This window comes from Rhinolophus ferrumequinum, chromosome X (assembly GCF_004115265.2).
Source record: "Rhinolophus ferrumequinum isolate MPI-CBG mRhiFer1 chromosome X, mRhiFer1_v1.p, whole genome shotgun sequence".
NCBI classification, from domain to species: domain Eukaryota; kingdom Metazoa; phylum Chordata; class Mammalia; order Chiroptera; family Rhinolophidae; genus Rhinolophus; species Rhinolophus ferrumequinum.
Window position 1 is genome coordinate 17,631,916 of NC_046284.1, and position 23,825 is coordinate 17,655,740.

The 23,825-nt window shown below is 39.8% G+C and overlaps 1 protein-coding gene across 1 annotated transcript; it reads right to left on the bottom strand.

Moving 5' to 3' along the window:
- Window positions 1–2,311: 2,311 nt before the first annotated feature.
- On the bottom strand, window positions 2,312–3,343 carry LOC117026669 (putative MAGE domain-containing protein MAGEA13P). Its single transcript, XM_033113609.1, has one exon. The coding sequence runs from the start codon at window positions 3,341–3,343 to the stop codon at window positions 2,312–2,314; it is 1,032 nt and encodes a 343-aa protein (XP_032969500.1).
- Window positions 3,344–23,825: the final 20,482 nt, after the last annotated feature.

The window sequence follows — 23,825 nt, forward strand, 5'->3', positions numbered from 1 at the left end:
AACATGTCTGTCAAGGAACCATTGTAAACCTTATAGGAGGACTCCAGGGTTTTAGAAATCCAGCCCCTGTAGGATGTTTGCTTATACATTGATTTCTATGGTGTTTTCTCATCTACCACTTATAAGGAAGGCTCTGGTTTTTGACCATCTAGGTAAGCTCATTCATCTGTCGATGTGATCAGTGGTTCGTTTCAAATATTACATCTTATTAGAATCCTAGTGCAACTATCAGTGTGGTTTCAAAAACCCTTTTTAACTTCAGGGTTATATCCCAAGGACCAGTCGATTATGTGCAAACCAGACTCTACTCACCAGCTCATTAGAAAAACAATTTGAGAATGTGTTGAAGATGCCAGGAGGGATACCTAGATGTCTAAACATCTGCCGAAGTACACTTTTTATTGGGGCTCCACAAAGAGGGATGCGACAGCCAGGAGGCTTCTGCAGGAAGTAGGAATGTTCTATGTCAGGGGTAAGGCAGGTAATTTGGGGATGTTTCATTAGGAGCAGGGCACACAGTCTTCAGAGGAAGAGGGACCAGCTGGTCATCAGGCCAGGCTCCAGAATTGGACAGGAGGGCACATGGAGGAAGACTAGGGGAAGGGTTCCGTAATGCAGGAAAGGGCTGGGACTGAACAAAAATGCCAGCGTCTCAGGGAGCCCTGGGGCTCAGGCAGGAGGACCCTAGGTAGAGACAATCCCCAAATCCCATTTATTTCTCCTTGTCATCTTCCTTCTTTAGGCCGCCTTTAGTACTGTGGCCACAGGAACCTTTTTGTTGCCTGAAAAACATGGAATACTGAGAAGGGAAATGCACTAAGAGACAGAAGGTCTGCCTCTGGCTGGAAGGAGTGGGAACAGCCTGGGCCGAGATGAATTCAGACCAGTGCTCTAGTCCTAGTCCTGACACTTAGACATACAATCTTGGGCAAATTGCCAAGAGCTAGGAACATCAGGCTCTTCATCTGTGAAGTGGGTTTGATAAACCCTGACTTGTAGGACTGCTGGAATGTACGTAATGTAAGTAAACCAACTGGAACAGTGTCTGACATTGATTGGATCTTTAATGAATAGCAGTAATTTCTAACATGATTTTGACCCCAGACTCGCTTCTCTGCGATTGTGTGCGTGTGCGTGTGTGTGTTATCTGACATCTCAGAGAATATGCAGCACTCTAGGACACAAGAATATGAGGGAGCCAAAAATGCAACTCTGTAAATAAAAATCAGTACACTTTCCCTGTTAGTGGATATATTATTTAATTTGGGCATGAGGAAGTCTTCCCCAACTGAATGCAACTTGAAGCTCCTAGAATTTGAGTCAAAGATTAACTCCTTTCCTCCCTCCTAGCCACTCTTCCATACAAACCACTATTTTCATTCCTATCACACCCACCAATAATCTATCCCTTGATTAGAGTTGGCCAAATTACACTCAAGCAAATCTAATTAAAATGTCTTCAGTGGAGTGGGCTCTGGCTCTCTCAGGCCAGGGAAAAAGTGCCAGCCTCTGGGCACCATTTCAAAGAAATACCACCGTATTCTCAGGAAATACTCACAATGTATATGGAGCACTTAATTTGTGCACTGCGTTCAGTGGCATGGGGACAAGAGTACAGGATACTGTCCACACCTGCTCCAGGTGGAGATATCTCTCTGGTTTATTCATGATCCCAAAGGACAGTCTAAGCAGTTTTTCATTCTAGGTTTTACTCTCACCTATAAGACACACCTATAAGAATAAATGAGCCAGTGAGCCAGAGCTCTCATCTATTAAGGTTTAATTTTGCACATATTCTTTAATTAGCCAAACAAATCCAGGCACGTATCTTTTTTTTTAAATTAAAGTTTATGGGGGTGATAATTGTTACTAAAGTTACATATGTCTTCAATTTTACAAAAATAGCAGACTAAATGGGATACAGGAATCCTAGGATAACCATCTTGTACATTCTTTCCTCTATTTCTTGATCCCATCTCCTTTATTGCTGGGCACTTTCACACTTCTAAGGAAATTCCTATTCCAATGCCATATTATCCTGCTCCAGATCACAAAAATAAGACGGAAGCTTCCCCAATTTGTTTTATAGAACAGCAAAATTCTTATCCTTAAACCTACTAAACAGTAATAAATACATGACCAATGTCATTTGTAAACTTAGACTCTGAAGCTAATAAATCTTTTAGGAGGAAGAACATTTGAACCATACCAAAAAGAAAAGAAAAAAGATAAAACCTGCAACTTAGCCCTCCTCTACTTGGAACCTTGATTGCCCTCTTCAATGACAGAGTAGGAGAATCTTCCTCAGACTTCACTCAGGGCAGGAGACGCTGCTGGACGTGACACTGGAACTTTCCCTGGCCGTGGCAGTAGTATCATCCACAGCAGCTCTGGCCTGGGCTCGCTCTCTCTCATCTCTCAGAGCCTCCTCATACCAGTATGGGAAGGAAGTGGGATCAGACCCAGTGATCTTGGTGAAAAACTTCAGGATTTTCATCTTGCTGGTTTCAGCGTGGGCTCTTGGACCCCACAGGAACTCGTAGCGTGGAGGATCACTGTTGGGTACCTGCTGGTACACCAGGTAATTCTCCTGCACTAAATCTTCAGTGATGAGCTTCCTGGGCTCCCCATAGATGAAGTCCTTCTTCCCAGCAAACACTCCCATCACTTTCAGCACCTCCCAGATTTTCTCCTCAGGGGCACGGTTACCCTCCATGAAGATTACGCCCAGGATAAGTATCAAGAGGCCGGTCTTGGGCATACCCTGGTCATCACTCAGCATCCCATCGTAGGTGAGGTCTAGCATTTTGACGAGCACATAGGAATGGCTGGGGGGGTCCACTTCCTTCACTTCAATGCCAAAGACAACCTCCATGCACTCACAGACTTTCTCGAAGATCACAGGGAAGTGTTCCTCGTGCTCCTTGATGACATTCTTCAGCATTTCTGCCATGGTGATGGGCTCTTTTGTTATATACTTGACACTCAGGAACTGCACCAATTCAGCCACCTTCTTGTGGAGCACATCGTCGGTGAGCAAGGACTCAGGATCTGGTGGAGCCTGTGAGGTGCTGGGCCCCTCCTCTTCTTGGCTTCTAGAACTCTCATCAGATTGACTCACTGGACTGGCTGTGATGGCAGTGGGGGAGGAGCAGGCACCCTGGGGAACACTTGGTGTTCCACCAGCAGGCACCACCTCTGGGGTGCTCTGGCTCAAAGGAGAGAGAAAGGAGGAGGTGGCTTCCTCCTCAGGAACCTGTGCACCTACCACGCCGGGAGCCTCTCTTTGGGCCTGAAGGCTTAGTTCAAGCTTGCAGCATTGACTCTTCATACTGTAAGCCATGATGACTTGTGTTGGGGGCAGCAGGCAGGAGCGTGGGCAGGAGGTGGGTGATGGGGGCCAATGGCCTGAGGGAGGGAAAAGACTGTGAGAAACTCAACCTTGTCAGCTCTGACAAAGGCTGTCTTAATAGGCCTTCCCTAGATAGTGTGCTAGAGGTCTCCTGATTGGCCTGTTCCATAAGAACCTGTAGGAGGTCCTGAGAAAGCTCCCCGAAATGTAATCAGTGGTCATAGCCTGTAGATTCCAAGTAAGACAGTAGTAGGGTATGTGAGGTCAGGCAATGTGGTGTTTCTGTTTTGGTGTGGGTGGGGCCCTGGGTAGATATTCAGAGTCCTGACCTTGACTGACTCTGCTTTTCTGACGTGAGGACACATGCCTCAGACCAAGGCCCTCACCCCCCAGGATTATTTGAGCCCCTATAAGACGAGTCAAGGGGGCATTTCAGGCAGCAGACTACAATCACAATCCTGGCACCCCCAGGGCTGATAGGCTTTGTGATATCCCTACTGTTCTGGGGTGGATGGTCCCCTCAATGCTCATTCAGGGTCCTCATCTTTCTCCTGGCAGGGCCTAGACCCCACACCTCTGCTGGCCTCAGACAAAACTCTCAGAACAAGAGCTCACATTCCTGAGACCAACAGGAGGAACCTGAGACCAACAGGAGGAACAGGTGCCCCTGCGAAGGGGCACCTGCTCAGGGCCTCCCTGGGGTGACAGTAAGGGCTGGATGAACTCTGTGGGGATCCCTCTCTGCTGGAATAGGGGGATCATCTCAGTCTTTAGTTTGATGCCTGGCAGGGCCTGGGACTCCTCCCTCTGTTGACTTGAGGTCACCCTCCTTAAATCAAGGCCTCACTACCCTGAGACAGCAAAGGAAGTGAGGGAGTGCCAGATTTAACCACCATGCACTGGGTCCTATCATGGCTGATGGAAGGGGCTGGACTCTATCTATTCTTGAGCAGGAAGTCTACCCCATCCTCCAACCTCAAATTAATTCCTGGCAGAGCCGGAGACTCATCCTTCTGCTGAACAGAGTTCAGGCCCTCGAGACCAACAGGTGGAAGTGAGGGCATGTCACATCTGGACACCATGCACCAGGCCTCCCAGGGCAGAAGCAGGGCAGGGAAGGGGCCTTATCTCTCCAAGGGCTGAGGGGGGTGGCCCTCAATCCTTATTCAGGGTCCTCACTTTAAGGGCAGAGCCTGGGGCTCCTCCTTGGGCTGACCTGATGTGACTCCCTCTGCTGATGTGAAGTTGCCTGGTCAGACCAAGGTCTTTACCACCTTGAGACCAGTGACATAAAAGTGAGAAGAAGGCCACATCCAGCCACCCCTGCCAAATATTTCCCAGGGCTGACAGCAGGGGCTGGATCCAATATGTTCTCGGGTGGTAGGTACAGTTAGTCATTCCGTAGGTACTTACATCAACGCTCAGCAGGGCCTGGGATTTCTCCCTCTGGTGACCTAAGTCTGGCTTTCTCAGACAAAGATTTTCACCACCCTGAGACCGCCTCCCCCCGCATGGCAGCTGAAAATGAGGGGACTCAAACAGACTGACCTGCCTGGGGACTACCAGGGCTGACAATAGGGGCGGGGCAGGTTTCTGAGGGCACCTCTTTGTTTGGAGTGGTTACCTTTAGCCACCCAAAAGGTATTCATATTTACTCCTGACACGGCCTGCGTTCTTTCCCTTCTGCTCTCCTGCAGATGCATCCCTCAGGCCAAGGTTCTGTCTCCCAGAGATGCCAGACAAAGAAGTGAGGGGAGCACAGGGTATTGGCAAGGATGCCTCTGCCTAACAACTCTACTTGGGGTCTCCCAGGGCTGACAACAGGGGCAGTGTGGGTATCTGCACAACTGCCTCTGTGTTCTGGCCTGATGCTTATTCTCAGTTCTCCTGAAGGTATTTATTCCTGATAGGGCCTGAAACTCCTCCTTCATGCTGACTTGAGGATGCTTCCCTCAGGCAAAGGCCCCCATCTCCCAGAGATGCCAAGCAAAGAAGTAAGGAGGGTAGATGGGACATCTGTGCCTGACAGCCCTGCCTGGCGCCTCAGAGCCCTTTAGAGCAAGGCCCACAACTTCCCTAAGACCTCCGATTTGTAAATGAGGGGAGAAAAGGGGAGGTTCAGCCTGACAGCATTTCCCGTGGGTTCCAGGGCTCACAGAGAGATCAGGGTGAGTATCTGTAGAGATTCCTCTGGGTTCTGTGGTGGGGCATACCCACAGTCCTTTCCAAGGAATTCATATTTACTCCTGACAGGGCCTGCACCCTCTCCCTTCTGCATACCTGGGAATGCGGCTCTCAGGCCAAGGTTCCCATCTCCAGGAAACCACCCACAAGGAAGTACAGAACATGTCGGGAGGCACGTCTGTCTAACTGCCTTGCCCTGGGCTTCCAAAGGCTGACAGCAGGGATGTGTCTCGGTGGGCTCTTTTCTGTCTGATGAGAGGTCCCCTCAGCCCTCCATAAGGGTTCTCACTTTAACGGCTGGCAGAGCCTGGGACACCTCCCTCTGACAACCTGACTCCGCGCCTTTCAGAAAAAGCCTCACGTCCCCTCAGGCTCCCAAGATGGAGGTCTGGGTACAAAACCTCTGGGGCTCTGCCTGGGAATTTCCAGGGCAGACAACAGGGGCAGGGCAGGGCCTGCGGCACCTTCTCTCTGCGATGTGAACTCCCTTCAGTCCTTTCTGAGAGTTCTCACCTCAATGCCGGGCAGGTCCTCTGACTCCTCCCTCTGTCTGCTGACTGGACTCCAGCTCGAAGCTTCACGTCCCTCAGACTGCGAAGGCGGAAGTCCAGAAAAATCACTTCTGGGTACACGCCCTCTCAAGGATAACTGCAGGGGCAGAGCCTGACCCAGGGCCCCCTCTATCTGTGGTGGGAGGTTTCCGCACTACTCCCTCTGGAGCTTCAGGTTGAAACCTCGCATGGCCCGAGACTCCTCCCTCTGCTGACCCGAGTTCAGCTTAGAGGAAAAACCTTGCCTCCGTGATGTTCCCAAGGCAAAAGTCAGAATACAACACATGCGGGGTACTCTGCCTCGCATTTCCCAGGGCTCATAGCAGGAGTAGAGTGGGGTGGATCCCCCTCTACTTGGAATGGGAAAACCCTTCAGTCCTCGCCTTGACTTCTACTGCCTGAGCCCCCTCCCTCTGTCAACCTGAGGCCTCACCCCTCACATCAAGACCCTTATCTTACCAAGACCACCAGGATAGAAGTGAGGTGGGGCCTCAACCTGACAGGCCTGCTGGGAGCATACCAGACTGACAGCAAAGGCAAGGTAGGTTTCTGTGTGACTCTATATGTGTTCTGGGGTGGGGGTTACCCTCAGTCCTCCACAAGGTATTCATATTTTCTCCTGACAGGGCCTGTACCCTCTGCCTTCACACGGCCCCTGTCTCCCTGAGATTAGTGTCACAGAAACACAGAGGGTGTGGATAGTGGCACTTGTTCCTGACAGTCCTGCTTGGAGCCTCCCAGGGCTTAAAGCAGGGCTACATTTCTGTGGGGCCCTTCTATCTCAGGTGGGTGGCTAATTCAGCCCTCTATAAAGGCTCTCACTTTGATGTCTGGTAGGGCTTGGGGATTCCTCCCTCTGCTGACCTGAGTCTTACCCCATCAGATCAAAGCCATCACTTCCCCCCAAAAATGTACCCCCTTTCTTGGTGGAAGTCAGCGTCTGCCATATCTGACCATCATGCCTCAGGGTCTCCCAAGGCTAACAGGTGGGATACGATGGGCCTGAGGACCAGCCTCTTCTGTGGTGGGAGTTCTTAGTTCTCCTTCAGGATCATCACCTTGACTCCTGGCACTGACTTGGCCTTCTCCCTCTGTGGACCTGAGTCCATCCACCTAAAACCAAGAGTAGAAGACAGCAGCCAAGCTTGTCATTTTGGCACATGCAGGTAAAGCAATCAATCTGTAAATTATTTGAGGAAGATTGACATATTTCCAATATTCTGAATCTTCAGGAAAGTTGTATAGGTGCCTCCAAAAAGATCTGGAACATTTTTGTGAAGCTTCTTAGGTCATTTCTGGATTTTCATGCTGCTGTGAATGGGATATTTAAAATTTTTTCATAATGCCTTTATTATCCTACACTTTGCACATTTTCCTAGAGACAAATCAATAAAAGGATGTAGTGTCAATGAAAGAAAGGGCAGTGTCTTTTTATAAAATTTAATTTTATTATTTCCAGCTTTATTGAACTATATTTGACAAATAAAAATTGGGTTTAAAGTGTACAATGTGATGTTTAGATATGCATATACATTGTGAAATGATTATGACAAGTTAATTAATATATCTATCACCTCACATAGTTACCATTTTGTATTGTGTGGTGAGAACACATAAGGTCAACTCTCTCAGCAAATTTCAAGTATATCATAGAGTATGATTAACTATAGTCACCATGCTTCATCCCACATAACCGAACCTTTATGCCCTTTGCCCACCATCTCCCCATTTCCTTCACACCCCAGTCCCTGACAACCACCATCCAACTCTGCTTTTATGAACTGAGGAGTTTTTAGATTCCACATATGTAAGATCATACATTATTTGTCCTTTACCATCTGACTCATTTCACGTAGAATAATGGCATCCAGATTCATCAATATCATCACAAGTAGCAGGATGTTTTCTTTTAAAAAACTATTAAGTTATTCCACATACAGACATACACACACACCATATATATATATATATATATAAAATTTTGTTCATCCATCAACAGACACTTAGGTTATTTTTATATCTTGGCTATTGTGAATAATGCTGCAATGAACATGGGAGTGCAGTCATCTCTTTCAGATAGTAATTTCATGTCCTTTGGATATATACCCAGAAGTGGGAATCCTGAATCATATTGTAGTTCTATTTTTAATTTTTTGAGAAAACTCCATACTGTCTTCCATAATGGCTATACCAATTTACATTCCCATTGACAGTGTACAAGGGTACCCTTTTCTTCATATTCTCACCAACACTTATCTCTTGTCATTTTGATAAAGGCCATCTTCACATATGTAAGGTGATATCTCCTTGTGGTTTTGATTTGCATTTCTCTGATTAGCGATGCTGAGCACCTTTTCATATATCTGTTGGCCATTTGTATGTCTTTTGAGTAATGTCTATTCCAGTCCTTAGATCATTTTTTATTGAGGTTTTTTGTTTTTTTGCTATTGAGTTGTTTGAGTTCCTGACAAATTTTGAATATTAACCCCTAATCATATATATGATTTACAAGGAGTTTTTCCATTCCATAGGTTGTCTTTTCAGTCTATTGACTGTTTCTTTTGCTATGCAGAAGCTTTTTAGTTTGATGCAATCCTGCTTGTCTATTTTTGCTTTAGTTGCCTGAGCTTTAGATGTCATATCCAAAAAATCATTGCCAAGACCAATGGCTATGTTTTCTTCTAGTAGTTTTAAAGTTTCAGGTCTTACATTTAAGTCTTTAATCCTTTTGGAGTTGATTTTTGTGTGCTTTGTGAGATAGCAGTCCAACTTCAGTCTCCTGCATGTGGATTTCCAGTTTTCGCAATCATTTATTGAAGAGACTATTCTTTCCCATTGTGTGTTCTTGGCAATCTTGTCCAAAATCAGTTGACTGTAGATGTATGGACTTATTTCTGAGCTCTTTATTCTGTTTCATTGGTCCTTTTGTCTGTTTTTATGCTAGTACCACGCTGTTTGATTACTGTAGCTTTCTAATATATTTTGAAATCATGAAGAGTGATGTCTCCAGCTTTGTTCTTCTTGTTCAAGTTTGCATTGGCTATTTGAGGTCTTTTGTGGTTCCATCTGGACTTTAGGACTGTTTTTTCCCCCTGTTTCTGTAAAGAATGCCATTGAAATTTTGATTGCATTAAATCTGTAGATCATTTTGGGTAGTAAGGACATTTTAACAATATTAATTCTTCCAATCTGTGAACACAGAAGTCTTTCCATTTATCTGTCTGTGCTTTAATTTCTTTTGATGTTTTATAGTTTTCAGTGTACAAGTCTTTCACCTCTTTGGTTACATTTATTCTTAAGTATTTCAGTCTTTTTGTTGCTATTGTGAATGGGATTGTTTTCTTAATTTCCTTTTTAGTCATTCATTGTGTATAGAAATACCACTGATTCTTGTATGTTGATTTTGTATCCTGCAACTTTACTGAATTTGCTTATTATTTCTAACAGGTTTTTTTTTTCAGTTGAGTTTTTAGGGTTTTCTATACATATGATCATGCCATTTCAACTCAAAGAACTCCCTTTAGCATTTCTTGTAAGGTAGGTTTAGTGGTGATGAACTCTCAGCTTGTGGTTGTCTGAAAAAGTCTTTATTGCACCTTCATTTCCGAAGGACAGTTTTGTCAGGTATATATTCGTGTTCATGTATTTCATTATTATCTTTTTAATGTCCATGGAATCAGTAGTGATGATCCTATTACATTTCTGATATTGGTAATTCTGTCTGTTTTCTTTATTCTTGGTTACTCTGACTAGAAGTTTATCAATTTTATTTATCATTCTAAAGAATCAGCTTTAGGTTTTATTGTTTTCTCTCTTGTTTTCCTGTTTTCAATTTCACTGATTTTTTACTCTAATTATTTTTGTCTCTGCTTTCTTTAAAATTTTGGTAAGTTGTACTTTCATTTTTACTTAGGTCTAAAAATATAAATTTAATCTCTCTTTGGGCTCTTTTCTTTGACCCATGAATTATTTAGAAGTGTGTTATATAATTTCTAAATATTTGGGGGATTCTCTATTCTTCTTGTTATTTATTTTCAGTTTAATTCATGTGAACATACTTTGCATGATTTCTATTCTCTTAAATTTGTTAAGGTGGCTCTGAATTTGTTCTATCTTGATAAATGTTTTATGTCATTTCAGAATAATATGTGTCCTGTTGTTGTTGGGTGGAGTATTTTATAAATGTCAAGTATATCAAGTTGATTGATAGTCTTATTCAGATCACCCGTATCTCTACTGATTTCCTGCTTGTTTGATCTATAAATTGCTAACAGTGGTATTGAAGTCTCCAAATATAATGGTGGATTTTTCCATTTTTCCTTTCATCTCTATCATATTTTGCTTTACATATCCAAACACTTTGTTTTTAGTTGCGTATCCATTTAATATTGCTGTATCTTCTTGGAGAATTGACTCCTTTTTGAATTATGTAATGCCTCTCTGTATCCCTGATGACTTCCCTTGTTCTAAAATCTGCTTCTTTGAAATTAATATAGCTTTTTTGTTAGTATAGTATAATTTTTTTCATCCCTTTACTTTTAGCCTATCTGAACCTTTATATTTAAAACGAATTTCTTGTAGACAAAGTATGATTGGATATTGTTTTCTATCACTTAGACTATCTGTGTCTTTTAACTTGTGTATATGGATCATTCACATTTAAAGTGATTGTCGATATAGTTGGATTAATAGTTAGCATATTTTTACTGTTTTCTATTTGCTTCTTTTATTCTACATTTATTTTTTTCTTGTTTTTTTACTTTCTCTGATTTTAATTGAGTATTTAATATGATTCCATTTCATCTCCTCTTAATCAATCTCTTAATATATCAAATATACCTTTTCCAGCTTTATTGAAATATAATTGACATATAATATCGTGTAAGTTTAAGGTACACAGTGTAATAATTTGATATACATATATTGCAAAAATGATTACCATAGTAAAGTTAAATACATCTATCACCTTGTATAATTACAATTTCTTCTTCGTGGTGAGAACTTTTAAAATCTACTCTTAGCAACTTTCAAGTATATAATTCTGTTAACTAGAGTTACCATGCCGTGTATTACATTCCCATGCTGTGTATTCATCTTATAACTAGAAGTGTTTACCCTTTGACCACCTTTACCCATTTTCAACCCGACCCCTCACCCCTGACAACCACCAATCTGTTCTTCCTTTCTTTATGTAGATCCAAGGTAGATCCCATTTATTTTCCCTTCTGCCTGAAGAACTTCTTTTGAACATTTCTTGCAAGGTGCATGCATGGGCAATGAATTCCCTCAACTTTTGTTTGTATGAGAAAGGCTTTATTTTCTCTTCACTTTTGAAGAACAATTTTACTAGACATAGAATTCTAGGTTGGTAGATTTTTCTTCCAATACTTTAAATATTTCACTTCACACTATTTTTCTGCATAGTTTCTGATGAGAGGTTCACTGTAATTCTTATACCTGTGTATTATTTTCCTAGGGCTGCCATAACAAATTACCATAAGCTGGGTGCCTTCAAAGAGAAAGCTATTCTTTCACAATTCTGGAGGCCTGAAGTTTGAAATTAAGGTGTTGGCAGGATTGCACTCTCTTTTAAGGCTCTAGGGGAGAATCCTTTCTTAGTTTTTCCATCTTCTGGTGGCCTCAAGCATTCCTTGACGTGAGGCTGCATAACTCCAGTCTCTTCTTTCATCTTCTCATGACCTTCTCCCCCGTGTCACTCCTTTGTATATCCTGTATCTTTACCTATTCTTATAAGGGCATTTGTTATTGGAGTTAGGGCCTATCCAGACATCCAGGATAATGTCATCTGGAGATTCTTTACTTAATTACGTTTGTAAAGAACTTTTCCCCAAATAAAGTTACATTCACACAGGTACCAGGGGTTTAAGACTTACACATATCTTTTGGGGGACCACAGTTCAATCCAGTAAAGCCTCTTTTTCTATAGATAAGGTGTTCCCCCCATATCATCATTTATTTAGGTCTTTGTTATTTATATCTGCAATGATTTGTAGTTTTCAGTGTACAAATTTTCTACATCTTTTGTCAGATTTATCCCTATGTATTTTGTATTATCTGATGCTATTTTAAAATGCACTGTTTTTAATTTCAGTTTCCAATTGTTCATTGCTAGTATGTAAAAATATTATTGATTTTTAAATTAAATTTATTGGGATGATGTTGGTTAATAAAATTATATAGGTTTCAAGTGTACAAATCTACAGTACATCATCTCTATATTGCACTGTGTGCTCACCACCCAAAGTCTAGTCTCCTTTTGTCGTCATATATTTGACCCCCTTTAGTCTTGTAAAGAAAATGTACCCCCATATTCATAGCAACATTATTCAGCTTTATTATGCAGCCAAGACATGGAAACAACCTAAGTGTCCTTCAGTCGATGAATGATTGGAGAAGATGTGGTACATATATACAATGGAATACTACTCAGTCATAAGAAAGGATGAAACGCTGCTCTTTGTGACAACATGTGTGGATCTTGAGAGTATCATGCTAAGAGAAATAAGTCAGATGGAAAAGGACAAGCACCATATGCCTTCACTCATATATGGGATATAAAACAGAAAGGAACAAATGAACAAATTCATAGACACAGAGAACAGTGAGGGTTAACAAAGGGGAAGTGGGGTGGGGGGAGGATGAAGAGGGCAAAGGGGGTGAAATATATGATTGATTTTTATATATAGCTCTTAGAAACTGCAACCTTACTAAACTCAATTATTAGTTTTTGAAGCTTGCTTTCTTTCCTCCTCCTCCTCCTCCTCCTCCTCCTCCTCCTCCTCCTCCTCCTCCTCCTTCTTCTTTTCAGATGGATAGTATATTCCAGATACACTATTTTGGAGTCTGAATGAAGACAGATTTACATCTTCCTTTCCAATCTAGAGGCCTTTATTTTTCTTTCATGTTGTACTGGATAGAACCTTCAGTACACAGTTGAACAATCCCCTCTCCCGTCTGAGTGAGCTCATCATTTTTAGATTACAGTTGTCTGAATACAAACACTCAGAACAACCTTCAGCATGTAAATATCTGCCTCTTCTCCATCTACACTGAAGAAAACTGAAGTCTGGGTAATACACCTCTGAGATGAACATAACCCCTCAGATTTCAAACAAGACTGGGATATCTAGTAGGGCAAATTTAATTCACTAAAGCCTTTACAGAAGGAAGGTAGTGATTTGGGGCTGGAAATAGAAAACTAAGAAGAGCTACATGGACATTGGGAAAATGGGGGGAGATAGAAAAGTTACCTTGTAGTAGTGAAGAAGTAAATTGTCTTCAAGACATATAAGGGAAATTTATAGGAAGGAAGACTTAAATACCCATTGAGACTTACAGATTAAATGCAGTCACATTACCTTGGAGGGATTTTAGGTAAGACATCCAAAATAGTAGGTCACGTATGGTGAAAGGGGGGATAGAACAGAATGAACCACTGAATTGGGTGGCTGTGGTGAAAGGCTTGGAAGAAACACCCTTTCTCTGCCTTGTGGGTTGCCAGAATTGAACAAGTAGAGATGAGGAAAGGTAGAAGGTTATTTTGAGAAGGTTCTTTAGGGAGTGCTAAAAAAAATGCTCTCTTTCTCCAATTAGAACATTTTGTTTTCCAACGTCCCCTTATCCCACCCCCTCACCAAGGTATCAGAAGTGGTGATTTTTAATGTCCAAGCCACCATAGAGTTACTATTGTTGGATTGCTGGGGAACTTCCTTGGTGACCAAACAAAGCCTAAGGACATGGTCTGGGGAACAGATATATACAAGGTGTGATCAAAGAACATGGTGAATGTTTAAATAAAAACAAATTATTGCAGTAAAAGACACATTGCCATTAATCACCCTCAAAATACTCCCCCTGGCTTTGAACACACTTATCCCATCTTGCCACTTTCTGAAGCAGTTCTGGAAGTCCTCTTTTGTGAGTGTCTTTAGTAGCGCTGTTATGACTGCCTTGATGTCCTGAATCACTTTGACTTTGGGGAAGAACCAGAAATCGCACGGTGCCAGATCCTGTGAATAAGGTGGATGAGGACACACTGTAATGTGTTTATTTGACAGAAGCCATGTGTGATATGGAGCCGTTCCGTTGTGATCAAAACATACGGTGAATGCTGCTGCTGGGTGCTATCCAATGGAAAGGCAGGGATCTTCAATAGGGGAAGCTGCACATCGAACCTTAGTAACTGTGTGACAAGTTTCAACTTGTTCTGTGCAGTTAGTTGGGTGTGAGCAACGGTTGGGAGAAGATGTGTTTTAAAGTGTGCCATAAATCATCCTCCATTATGACAATGCTCCATTGTTTTGTATATATATATGTATGTGTGTATGTATGTATATATATATATATATGTATATATGTGACTATATATATATATATATATATATATATATATATGACAAAAATTATTCAAACATTCAGATAACTGAAGCCTTTGCCATTTGGCTCTGGTGAAATATATAATCAGGTTTTAACGTGTGCCTGAAAAGGTAGAACTAAAATATTAATGAATCATCATTTCAAAGTTTTCATAAGTTTAAAAACTAAACATCATATCCTACTGAATTGGGAAAGTCTTTAGTATTTTTTAGAATAATTTAAGATAAATAGTTTAACATATATATCAAGCTAAGAAACATGCTTAACAGTAGGAACCATGTTAATTAAATGATGCTTTGCAGAAGTAAATCTATTTAACCATAAAAACAATGCACTTAACTTGTAACATTTTAGACAATTGAGACATGCTTAAAATAGACAACAAAAGTCCCATGCATTCCCTTCCCATTTTCATCCCCAGAGGTTACCACTGTGAACAATTTCTGTATATTCTTTCAGAGGATTTTTATGTATATGCTAACATTTCCACGAAAATTTTTCAATTATGGTACCTTGTTGGACTTACTGTTCTGCATGTTGCTCTTTTCACTTAACATTAGATCTTGGACATTTTCCTGAGTTAATGTATATCTTTCTACCTGTTTATTTTCATTGTCTGCATAATATAGATCTTTGGGATTTTTTTTTTTAGTTTCCGATATACAGACAATATGGCATTAAACATTTTTCGATCATAGTGTACTTATGTGACAGTTTTTGTAGGATCAATCTCCATAAATGGAATTGCTCGATCGAAAATACATGCACACTTTATAATTAGTTAGTTACTGTCATATTTTCCTGCAGAATTGTGCCAATTTATACTCTTACAGTGTTCAAAAACATTGTTTCTCTTACATTCTTGCCAACGCATTTTAATCTTTGCCAATATGACTGGAGAATGATAAATTAAGTTTTTAATTTTTCTTTCACAACTATTAGTAAAGATTGTTTTAAATGCTTATTGGAAAGGGATCAAATATATGGTGATGGAAAGGTAACTGACTCTGGGTGGTGAACATACAATGTGATATATAGATGATGTATTACAGAATTGTATACCTGAAATCTATGTAACATTACTAACAATTGTTACCCCAATAAACTTTAATTAAAATGCTTATTGGACAGTTTTATTTCTTCTTCTGAATTCCTTTTCTGTTTCTTGCCTATTTTTTATTATGTTGTTTGTCTTTTTCCTTTATGGACCTGTAGTAGTTCTTAATACAACAACAATGATAGATGACATTTTTAGAGCACCTAACTATGTGCCAGGAATACTTTAAGCACTTTGTATTTATTATTTTATTTATTCTTCACAAGAAACCAAAGGGGAAAATAATACATTATCTCTATTTATCTTTAAACAGAACTGAAGTGCACAATAGTGAAGTAACTTGCCTAAAGTCATATAGTATGTGGCTGCATTGGAGTTTCAACCCTGGGAGTTTGTACCCACAGCTTACTCTTCTAAGTGGAATCACATTGAATTTATAGATTAATTAGGTAAGAATTGATATCTTTATTGAGTCTTCCTATAACCACTGCTCTCCATTTATTTAAATTTTTAAAATACCTTTCAATTAAAATGTTATCATTTCATATATAATGGTCTTGTACATCTTTAAATGGATTTTTTCTAGTTACCTGGTGTTTTTGTTGCTAATATAATTAATATATTAAATTTTTAATTGCAATTTCTAACTCTTTGTTGCTAGTGTATAAAAATGAAGTTGATTTTTGTATGCTGATACCACTTTCAGCAATGTAGCTGAACCTACTCATTAGTTCCAAAAAACTTTTCTGCATGTTCTCTTGGTTTTCTATGTAGATAAACTTGTCTGTGATTAATATCAGTTCTATTTTCTTCCTTTCCAAACCTAACACCTTTTGTTTCCTTTTCTTGTCTTACAGTGCTAGGAACTCGAGTACAGTGTTGAAGCGATAGGATTCTAGTTCATTTCTTAACAGCGAGTCTCACATACGAGGTATGATAATTAAGTTTGCGAACTTTGTTGCAACGATGTTGCTAACCTTTTTTGATATCAGAGGGATTATTCATTATGAATTTGTACCAGCTGGACAAACAATTCACCAAGTTTACTATTTGGAAGTGCTGAAAAGGCTGCATGAAAGAGTTAAATGAAATCGACCTGAACTTTTCGCCAACAATTCATGGCTCTTGAATCACAACAACGTACCAGCTCACACGACACTGTCTGTGAGGGAGTTTTTAGTCAGTAAACATATAACTGTATCGGAACACCCTCCTTACTCACCTGATCTGGCCCCCAATGACTTCTTTCTTTACCTAAAAATAAAGGAAATATTTAAAGGAAGATATTTTGATGACATTCAGGACATCAAATTTAATACGACGACAACTCTGATGGCCATTCCAGAAAAAGAGTTCCAAAATTGTTTTGAAGGGTGGACTGGGCGCTGGTGTCAGTACATAGCTTCCCAAGGGGAGGACTTCGCAGGTGACCGTAGTGATACTCAGCAGTGAGGTATGTAGCAGTTTTTCTAGGATGAGTTCGTGAACTTAATTGTTAGACTTGATAGATTGACAACGAGCATATGCATATTAAAGGTATGGTGAAGCCCTGCACTTAATAGATCTGCTACCATTTATAGAGTATTGCTATGTTTGAAGTACTGTTCTATGTGCTTAATATATGTTAGCTCATTAAATCCCCCTAAAATTTTGTGAGGCAGGGACCAATATTATCTTTATTCTGTAGTTGAGGAATCTAAGGCACAGGGAAAGAACTTTATTCTTTATTCTGTAGTTGAGGAATCTAAGGCACAGGGAGAGAACTTACTTGTTCCATGTCACGTGGCCTATAAAGAATGGAGTCCACATAGTGTACTACAAGGCCAAATTTAATTAATATTTTTCTGATGTATTTACTTTAAATAGCAGACAGAACTGCAATGTCACTTGCCTATAATAAAATGACAGTATAGATTACATTTATTTGGAGGTTGTGAGAAATGCAAACCATCTTAAATCAGACCTATATGGAAATATAAAAAGAGGTATCCACAAGCTAGTTAATGTCTCCATCTTCCTTTGCCTATATAATCACATGCAGACAATGTGGGCGAGGTTCTCCAATAAGATGAGCAATTGAATACCAAATGGCCATCTAAAGTAGAACAATCATCAGAGAATAGTAAGTAGACTGTTTAGCTGTTTGTAATAGTGAATAGTGTGTTTTTCGCGAAAGTTTGTAATCAGGACTTTAACATACAAAATCTGGTTAATTTAAAAAGACTCACACTCTTTTTTTAAGGCAGAGTAATACACCATTGTAAATGTACCACTTTTTCTTTATCCAATCAACTACTGATGGACACTTAGGTTGCTTCCATATCTTGGCTATTGTAAATAGTGCTGCAGTAAACATAGGGATGCATATATCTTTTCAAATTAGTGTTTTGGATTTCTTCGGATAAATACCTAGAAGTGAAATTGCTGGGTCATAAGGTAATTCAACTTTCAATTTTTTGAGAAATATCCAAATGGTTTTCCACAGTGACGGCACCAATTTGCAATCTCACCAACTCCTAAGTGAATTAAGTCAGACAGGGAAAGACAAATACCATATTATTTCACTTACGCATGTATGTGGAATCTTAAAAAAAACCAATGGACAAACAAAACAGAAACAAACTCATGGATACAGAGAACAAAGTGATGGTTGCCAGATGGGATGGGGGTTGTGAAATGCGTGAAAAAGGTAAAGGGATTAATAAGTACAAATTGGTAGTTATAAAATAGTTGTGGAGGTGTGAAGTACAGCATAGGAAATATAGTCAATAATATTGTAATAACTATGTATAGTGCCAGGTGGGTACTAGACTTATCGGGGTGATCACTTTTTAAGTTATTTTAATGTGTCAGGTATACACTATGCTGTATACCTGAAACTAATATAATATTGTATGTCAACTGTAATTGAAACATAAAGAAAATTTTAATTAAAAAAGACTTATTTTTAATAAACTTAAAAAAAAGGCTCACACTGATGTTTCCAAAATTGGTGTGAGATCACTGGCTTTTTGTTTATGTATAATTACACTTGGGTAGTATTTCTAAGGTAGACAGGAGCATTTTCCTATCCAGAGCCAGTCAGAAGTGAAATGCCAATGCCCCTTGGATGGAATAAGTCCAGGTTGGTACCTCTGTAATTGAATGATAGGTTGACAACGAACAATGTGAACTGGCTCATAGGGCCATATGATCCACGTATTTATAACTTATGAGTGACAATGAGTGGGTCAAAGTCATGCAAGTTTTGTTTTGCTTACATTTCCTCTGTAAACACAAAGATTTTTACATAGGTGACATTTGCTATTAATGGTGGCGTGTATGCAGAACTTCCCAAACTAATTCGATGGTAGTGTTATGAGAGATGGCAATGGGTCGTCTGTGAAAAAAAATTCCTTAAGCAAATTAATTTAGCCTCTCAGCCTTATCCCACAACTCAGTCATACTTCTGCCCTGTGTATGATTGTTTTGTATATGGATACTTACAGTTGTCCTATATCAGACCAATTTCAGATACTCCTTTTCTCCTTTTCCATCAAACACACAATAAATCCACCTTAAGAAAAAGGAAGGCGTTCTTTGTATTTTATTAAGATATATTTGCCCTAGCAAAAAAGACAAACATATAAGCTAGCAGTAACAATACCGTGTGATAAGTGATATACTAAAGTAGATAATGATATGAATATATAACAGAAAATGGAAACCTAAGTCTTCTGGGAAATTTGGGAAGGCTTCATAGAAGCAGTGGTCCTTAAGTAGAGAATCAAAAGATGAATAGGAATTTTCTAGGCAGGGAAGGGTCCGTAAGTATAGATTTTTTTTTTTAATTTTATTTTTTAAATTTATTGGGGTGACAATTGTTAGTAAAATTACATAGATTTCAGGTGTGCAATTCTGTATCACATCATCCATAAATTACACTGTGTGTTCACCACCCAGAGTCAGTTCCCCTTCCATCACCATATATTTGATCCCCCTTACCCTCATCTCCCACCCCCCAACCCCCTTACCCTCTGGTAACCACTAAATTACGTTCCCCAGATTAATTTTCAAACCCATGGCCATCCTGTGGTCACCGACTGCCCTCCAATCCCCTCACCCTCCCCCCCACCCCCCACCCCTCCCGCCCATCTAGCAACCCTCAGTTTTTCCTCTTTGTCTCCAAAACTGTTTCTGATTAGTTCATTCACTTATTCTTTTCTTTAGAATCCGCAAATAAGTGAGATCATATGGTACTTATCTTTCTCTGTCTGACTTATTTCACTTAACATAATGTTCTCTAGGTCCATCCATGTTGTTGCAAATGGTAAGATTTCTTTCTTCTTTATGGCTGCATAATACTCCATTGTATAAATATACCACAGTTTCTTAATCCAGTCATCTACCGATGGGCATTTTGGTTGTTTCCATGTCTTAGCTATTGTGTATAGTGCTGCAATAAACATAGATTGTTTTTTAAGTCAAGTCACCTCTTAGTGCTTAGCATTAAATTATCCTTCCACTACTGACTTCTTTCTTGGCCTAGTCCACTGTACTTTTAGGAGCTTTCATTTCTGGGTAAGTAAATTCCCCTATATCCAGAACTTCTATGTATAATATTTTGTTCCCAAGGCATGCAGAAAAGTGAGAAACCATGGAGAACTGTCTCCCAACACTTGTCATCTGAATTGTAGACTCATACATATGCATCTGAATACTGGACATCTGTACCTGGATGTCCTAAAAGAAACCTCAAATTAAACATGTTAAAAATTGAAATCTTTTCCCCCAAATATTTGCATAATCTATTCTGGTAATGTTCACTTCTTACCCAATAACTGAAGACAAACCTAGGAGTCACATACGGAGCCATATAGAATCAAAGAAGAAAGAATACTCTTAACTGTCTGTGGTGGCTTGAGGGTGGGCATTTGAAAAAGCTTCATAGAGGAGATGACAGTGAAAAGAAACCTAGTGGATAAAAGAGAAAGTGAAGGGTGTTGAAGGAAGAGAGAACAGTGTACCCAAAATACATGCATTTACGAAACTATGGCATGTTGAAGACTTGCAGCTATGTGGTATGGTATACGAGTATATTAAGCAAGGTAGGTACAGGCAGAATCAAATTCAGAAGGAGAGCAGGCAGGCAGCTGCACAGACTGTCACTATTATTGGTGCTAAAGCATTAAAGTGTTAAATAGTAAATGCCACTGATTAGTTCATGTTTCTATCTACAATTCATTATATAACTGGCAAAAAATAAATCAAACCTTTTGACTGAAATACTCAGTACCCCGAATAAAAACAAAAATGTTCCTAGTGGTTCTGACTTTTCATTGCTGAATGGTTTTTGCAGTACACACGTGCAAGTGGCAGGTCCCAACTACAGGTGGCACAACTAAACCCAAGACCAGTCAGAGGATGGTCACCTAAATTCAGCAGCACTGAATTATTAGGACTATTTCAAGTAAGAAATTTCATCTAGTAGCTACATTCTAAATGGTTCACTGTGCCTCCGAAGAACTTGTCAGGATTTGGAAATTGTATGGACTAAATTAATGTCATTGATCCTTTACCTTAAAGAGGAATAAAATTGTATTAGGAAATTCATTTCTTCCCATCCTCACTTTTATAAATGGCTGAAGAAGTATTTAAAGAATATTGAGTTGATTGGGTGCCAAATTAGTAGTCATCCTGGGAGTACCACTTTTTATCATTCTGGCTCTGAATATCGGGGAACAATAAGAGATAAGGCTACAGAGATCAGCAGGGGACAAAAAACTAGCAGGCCATATAAGCAACGTAAATATGAAATTTATCGTATGTATCCATTTTATTCATCGGGATTAATGGAAAGGATTTAGCTAAGAGACTGGTGTAATCCATTTACATTTTTAGACAAATGTAGAAGTTAGCTTGAGCAGGGAGAGGAGGGTGTGCAATTAAAGGCAAGAAAACCACTTAGGCATCTGCTGACATACTCTAGATATGAAATGATGAGGTATTGAACTAATCAGTGCTTGCAGGAATGAAGACGATATCGGAGATTCTGATTCTTTTTTTCAGCTTTTTATTTTTCTATATTTATTTGACATTCAATATTATTTTCTATTAATTTCAAGTGTACAGATAGTGGTTAGACATTTATATAAGTTAAGAAGTGATTCCCCTGACTGGTCTAGTACCCATCTGGCACTGTACATAGTTACTACCATATCATTGACTACATTCCCTATGCTTTACTTTACATCCCCATGACTATTTTATAACTATCAATTTGTACTTCTTGCTCCCTTCACCTTTTTCACCCTGTCCCCCAACCCCAATCCCATCTATCACCCTGAAAAATCTAGTACCCATCTGACACCATGCATTGTTATTATAATATTACTGACTATAGTCCTTGTGCTTCAGGAAGGCTTCAGAGAGGAAGTAACCCTTGAGCTGAGTCTTCAAGAACACATATGAGTTGGTTGGATGATCATGGATCATCCTGGTAAAATCATTCCTGGAAGAGGGAGCTGTGTGTGCAAAAGCTCATATGTTTAAAACAACAACCTTATTTGGGTAATGAAACTTCAAGTCGTTCAACCTGAACAGTATGGATGAATGAAGAGATGAGGGAGAGAGAGGCCACAGCAACCAATAAAGGTTAAGGATGAAGGGCTAGAATGGCTAGCAGATAAAGTGCTCTGGGAAATCCTATGCTGATGAGTTTGGCTTTGTCCTAAAGGCAATGAGTTGAAGGTTTTGAAACAGAAAAGTGTCATGGTCTGTATTGCGTTTTAGAAAAGATCCTGCTCATTGAAACAGAGTTCTGCAAACAAAGTTGATCATGCTTTTTGTGTGTGTGTGTGATTCTACGGTACCTATTATTTTTATCACTTACCACACTTGAGTCAGACTGAAAGGTTTTGAATCATGGATCCATCAACCACTTACCATTGGACCTGGGCCAGTCATTTTACCATTGATTCTTTTACCTCTTCCATTAAATGGGAGTCTTAATAGTGCCACTCACATTGGGTCCTGGTGGGGATTAAAAGTGATAATGTATGTAAAATATTTGTAACAGGACCTTAAATATCATAATCACAAAACAAATAACAATACTATTTTTGTGTTTCCAAGACAATCTACCCTACCAGACTTTGGATTTTCCAAAGGTAAGGATTGTGCCTATTTTTGTGTTATCAGACCTAAGCATGATGGACAAGATGATGTGCCACCCAGATCCCCCTTCAGTGAAGCACTTGCTGCCCTAGCTGTTGAGAGTAGTCTGCAGGCAGCCTTCAATTGTCAGTCACTTCAGAGATCACCTCAGCTACACAGAGCTGCCTTGCTCAAGGTCACATTCCTTCCCAAGGTAGCTCAGACGCAATGAGAACTGATTTAGGAGTATACAGGCCTGGTAATATCCACCCATAGGGAGGGCGACTCTGAAGGGCAGCCATAGCTGAAGAGATCCCTGTGGGGTTGGACATAGCTATAATTGGGCTGCATCATAACTTGACTTCTCCCACTGCCCACTGTTGCTTCCTTTCCTCTCCCTTCCACAGATGTTTATCTCAAGGGCATTCCCTAGTAAACATCCTACACATTGAAGTCCATCTCACATCTGGCTTCCTAGAGACTCTAACCCACAATTGTGGCATTAACTAGGTAGTCAAAAAGTTAAACAAACAAATGAATGAATGAGTGAATGTCCATCATATTTCTGCTGGTGAATATGAAAATCATGGGCTCTATGTGTTGTCTAACCTTTCCCTCTTTCCTCGTTATTGGGATGTAGTAAACAATGTGCTCTGAAAGGAGAATATTGTGAATCCAGGAATAAACTATACTTTGGCAGAGTGTGAGCTTTCTGTGCCAAGTATTTCTGTTGGCTTCTCTCTTTGTAATTAAAGCATGTTCATCCTTGAGTATGTCTTAAAAAGAAATGTGTGGATTTAAGCAAACACTAATATAATGTGACAGGAAGCTGTGTTGATAATGTCTTTGTTATGAGATATTTAAAGTGAGAAACTTTAAAAATATTACAAAAAGTAAATCAACTCAGTATACCATATGAAAATGTAGTCTCTTGTTTCTTAGTGTTCTTGTTGGTACTAAGAAAATACCTTTAATTTCTCTACTTGATTGATCATGTAGTCATATACAAGGTGTATATATATATATATATATATATATATATATATATATATATATATATACATACACACACACACACACACACACACACACACACACACATATTCTCTATATAAAAGGTCTGGCTGTCACAAGGAACTCAGTTCTGCTG

Bases quoted from the DNA above. Each gene is read 5' to 3' on its own strand.
- LOC117026669 (XM_033113609.1), bottom strand. From the start codon at position 3,343: ATGGCTTACAGTATGAAGAGTCAATGCTGCAAGCTTGAACTAAGCCTT.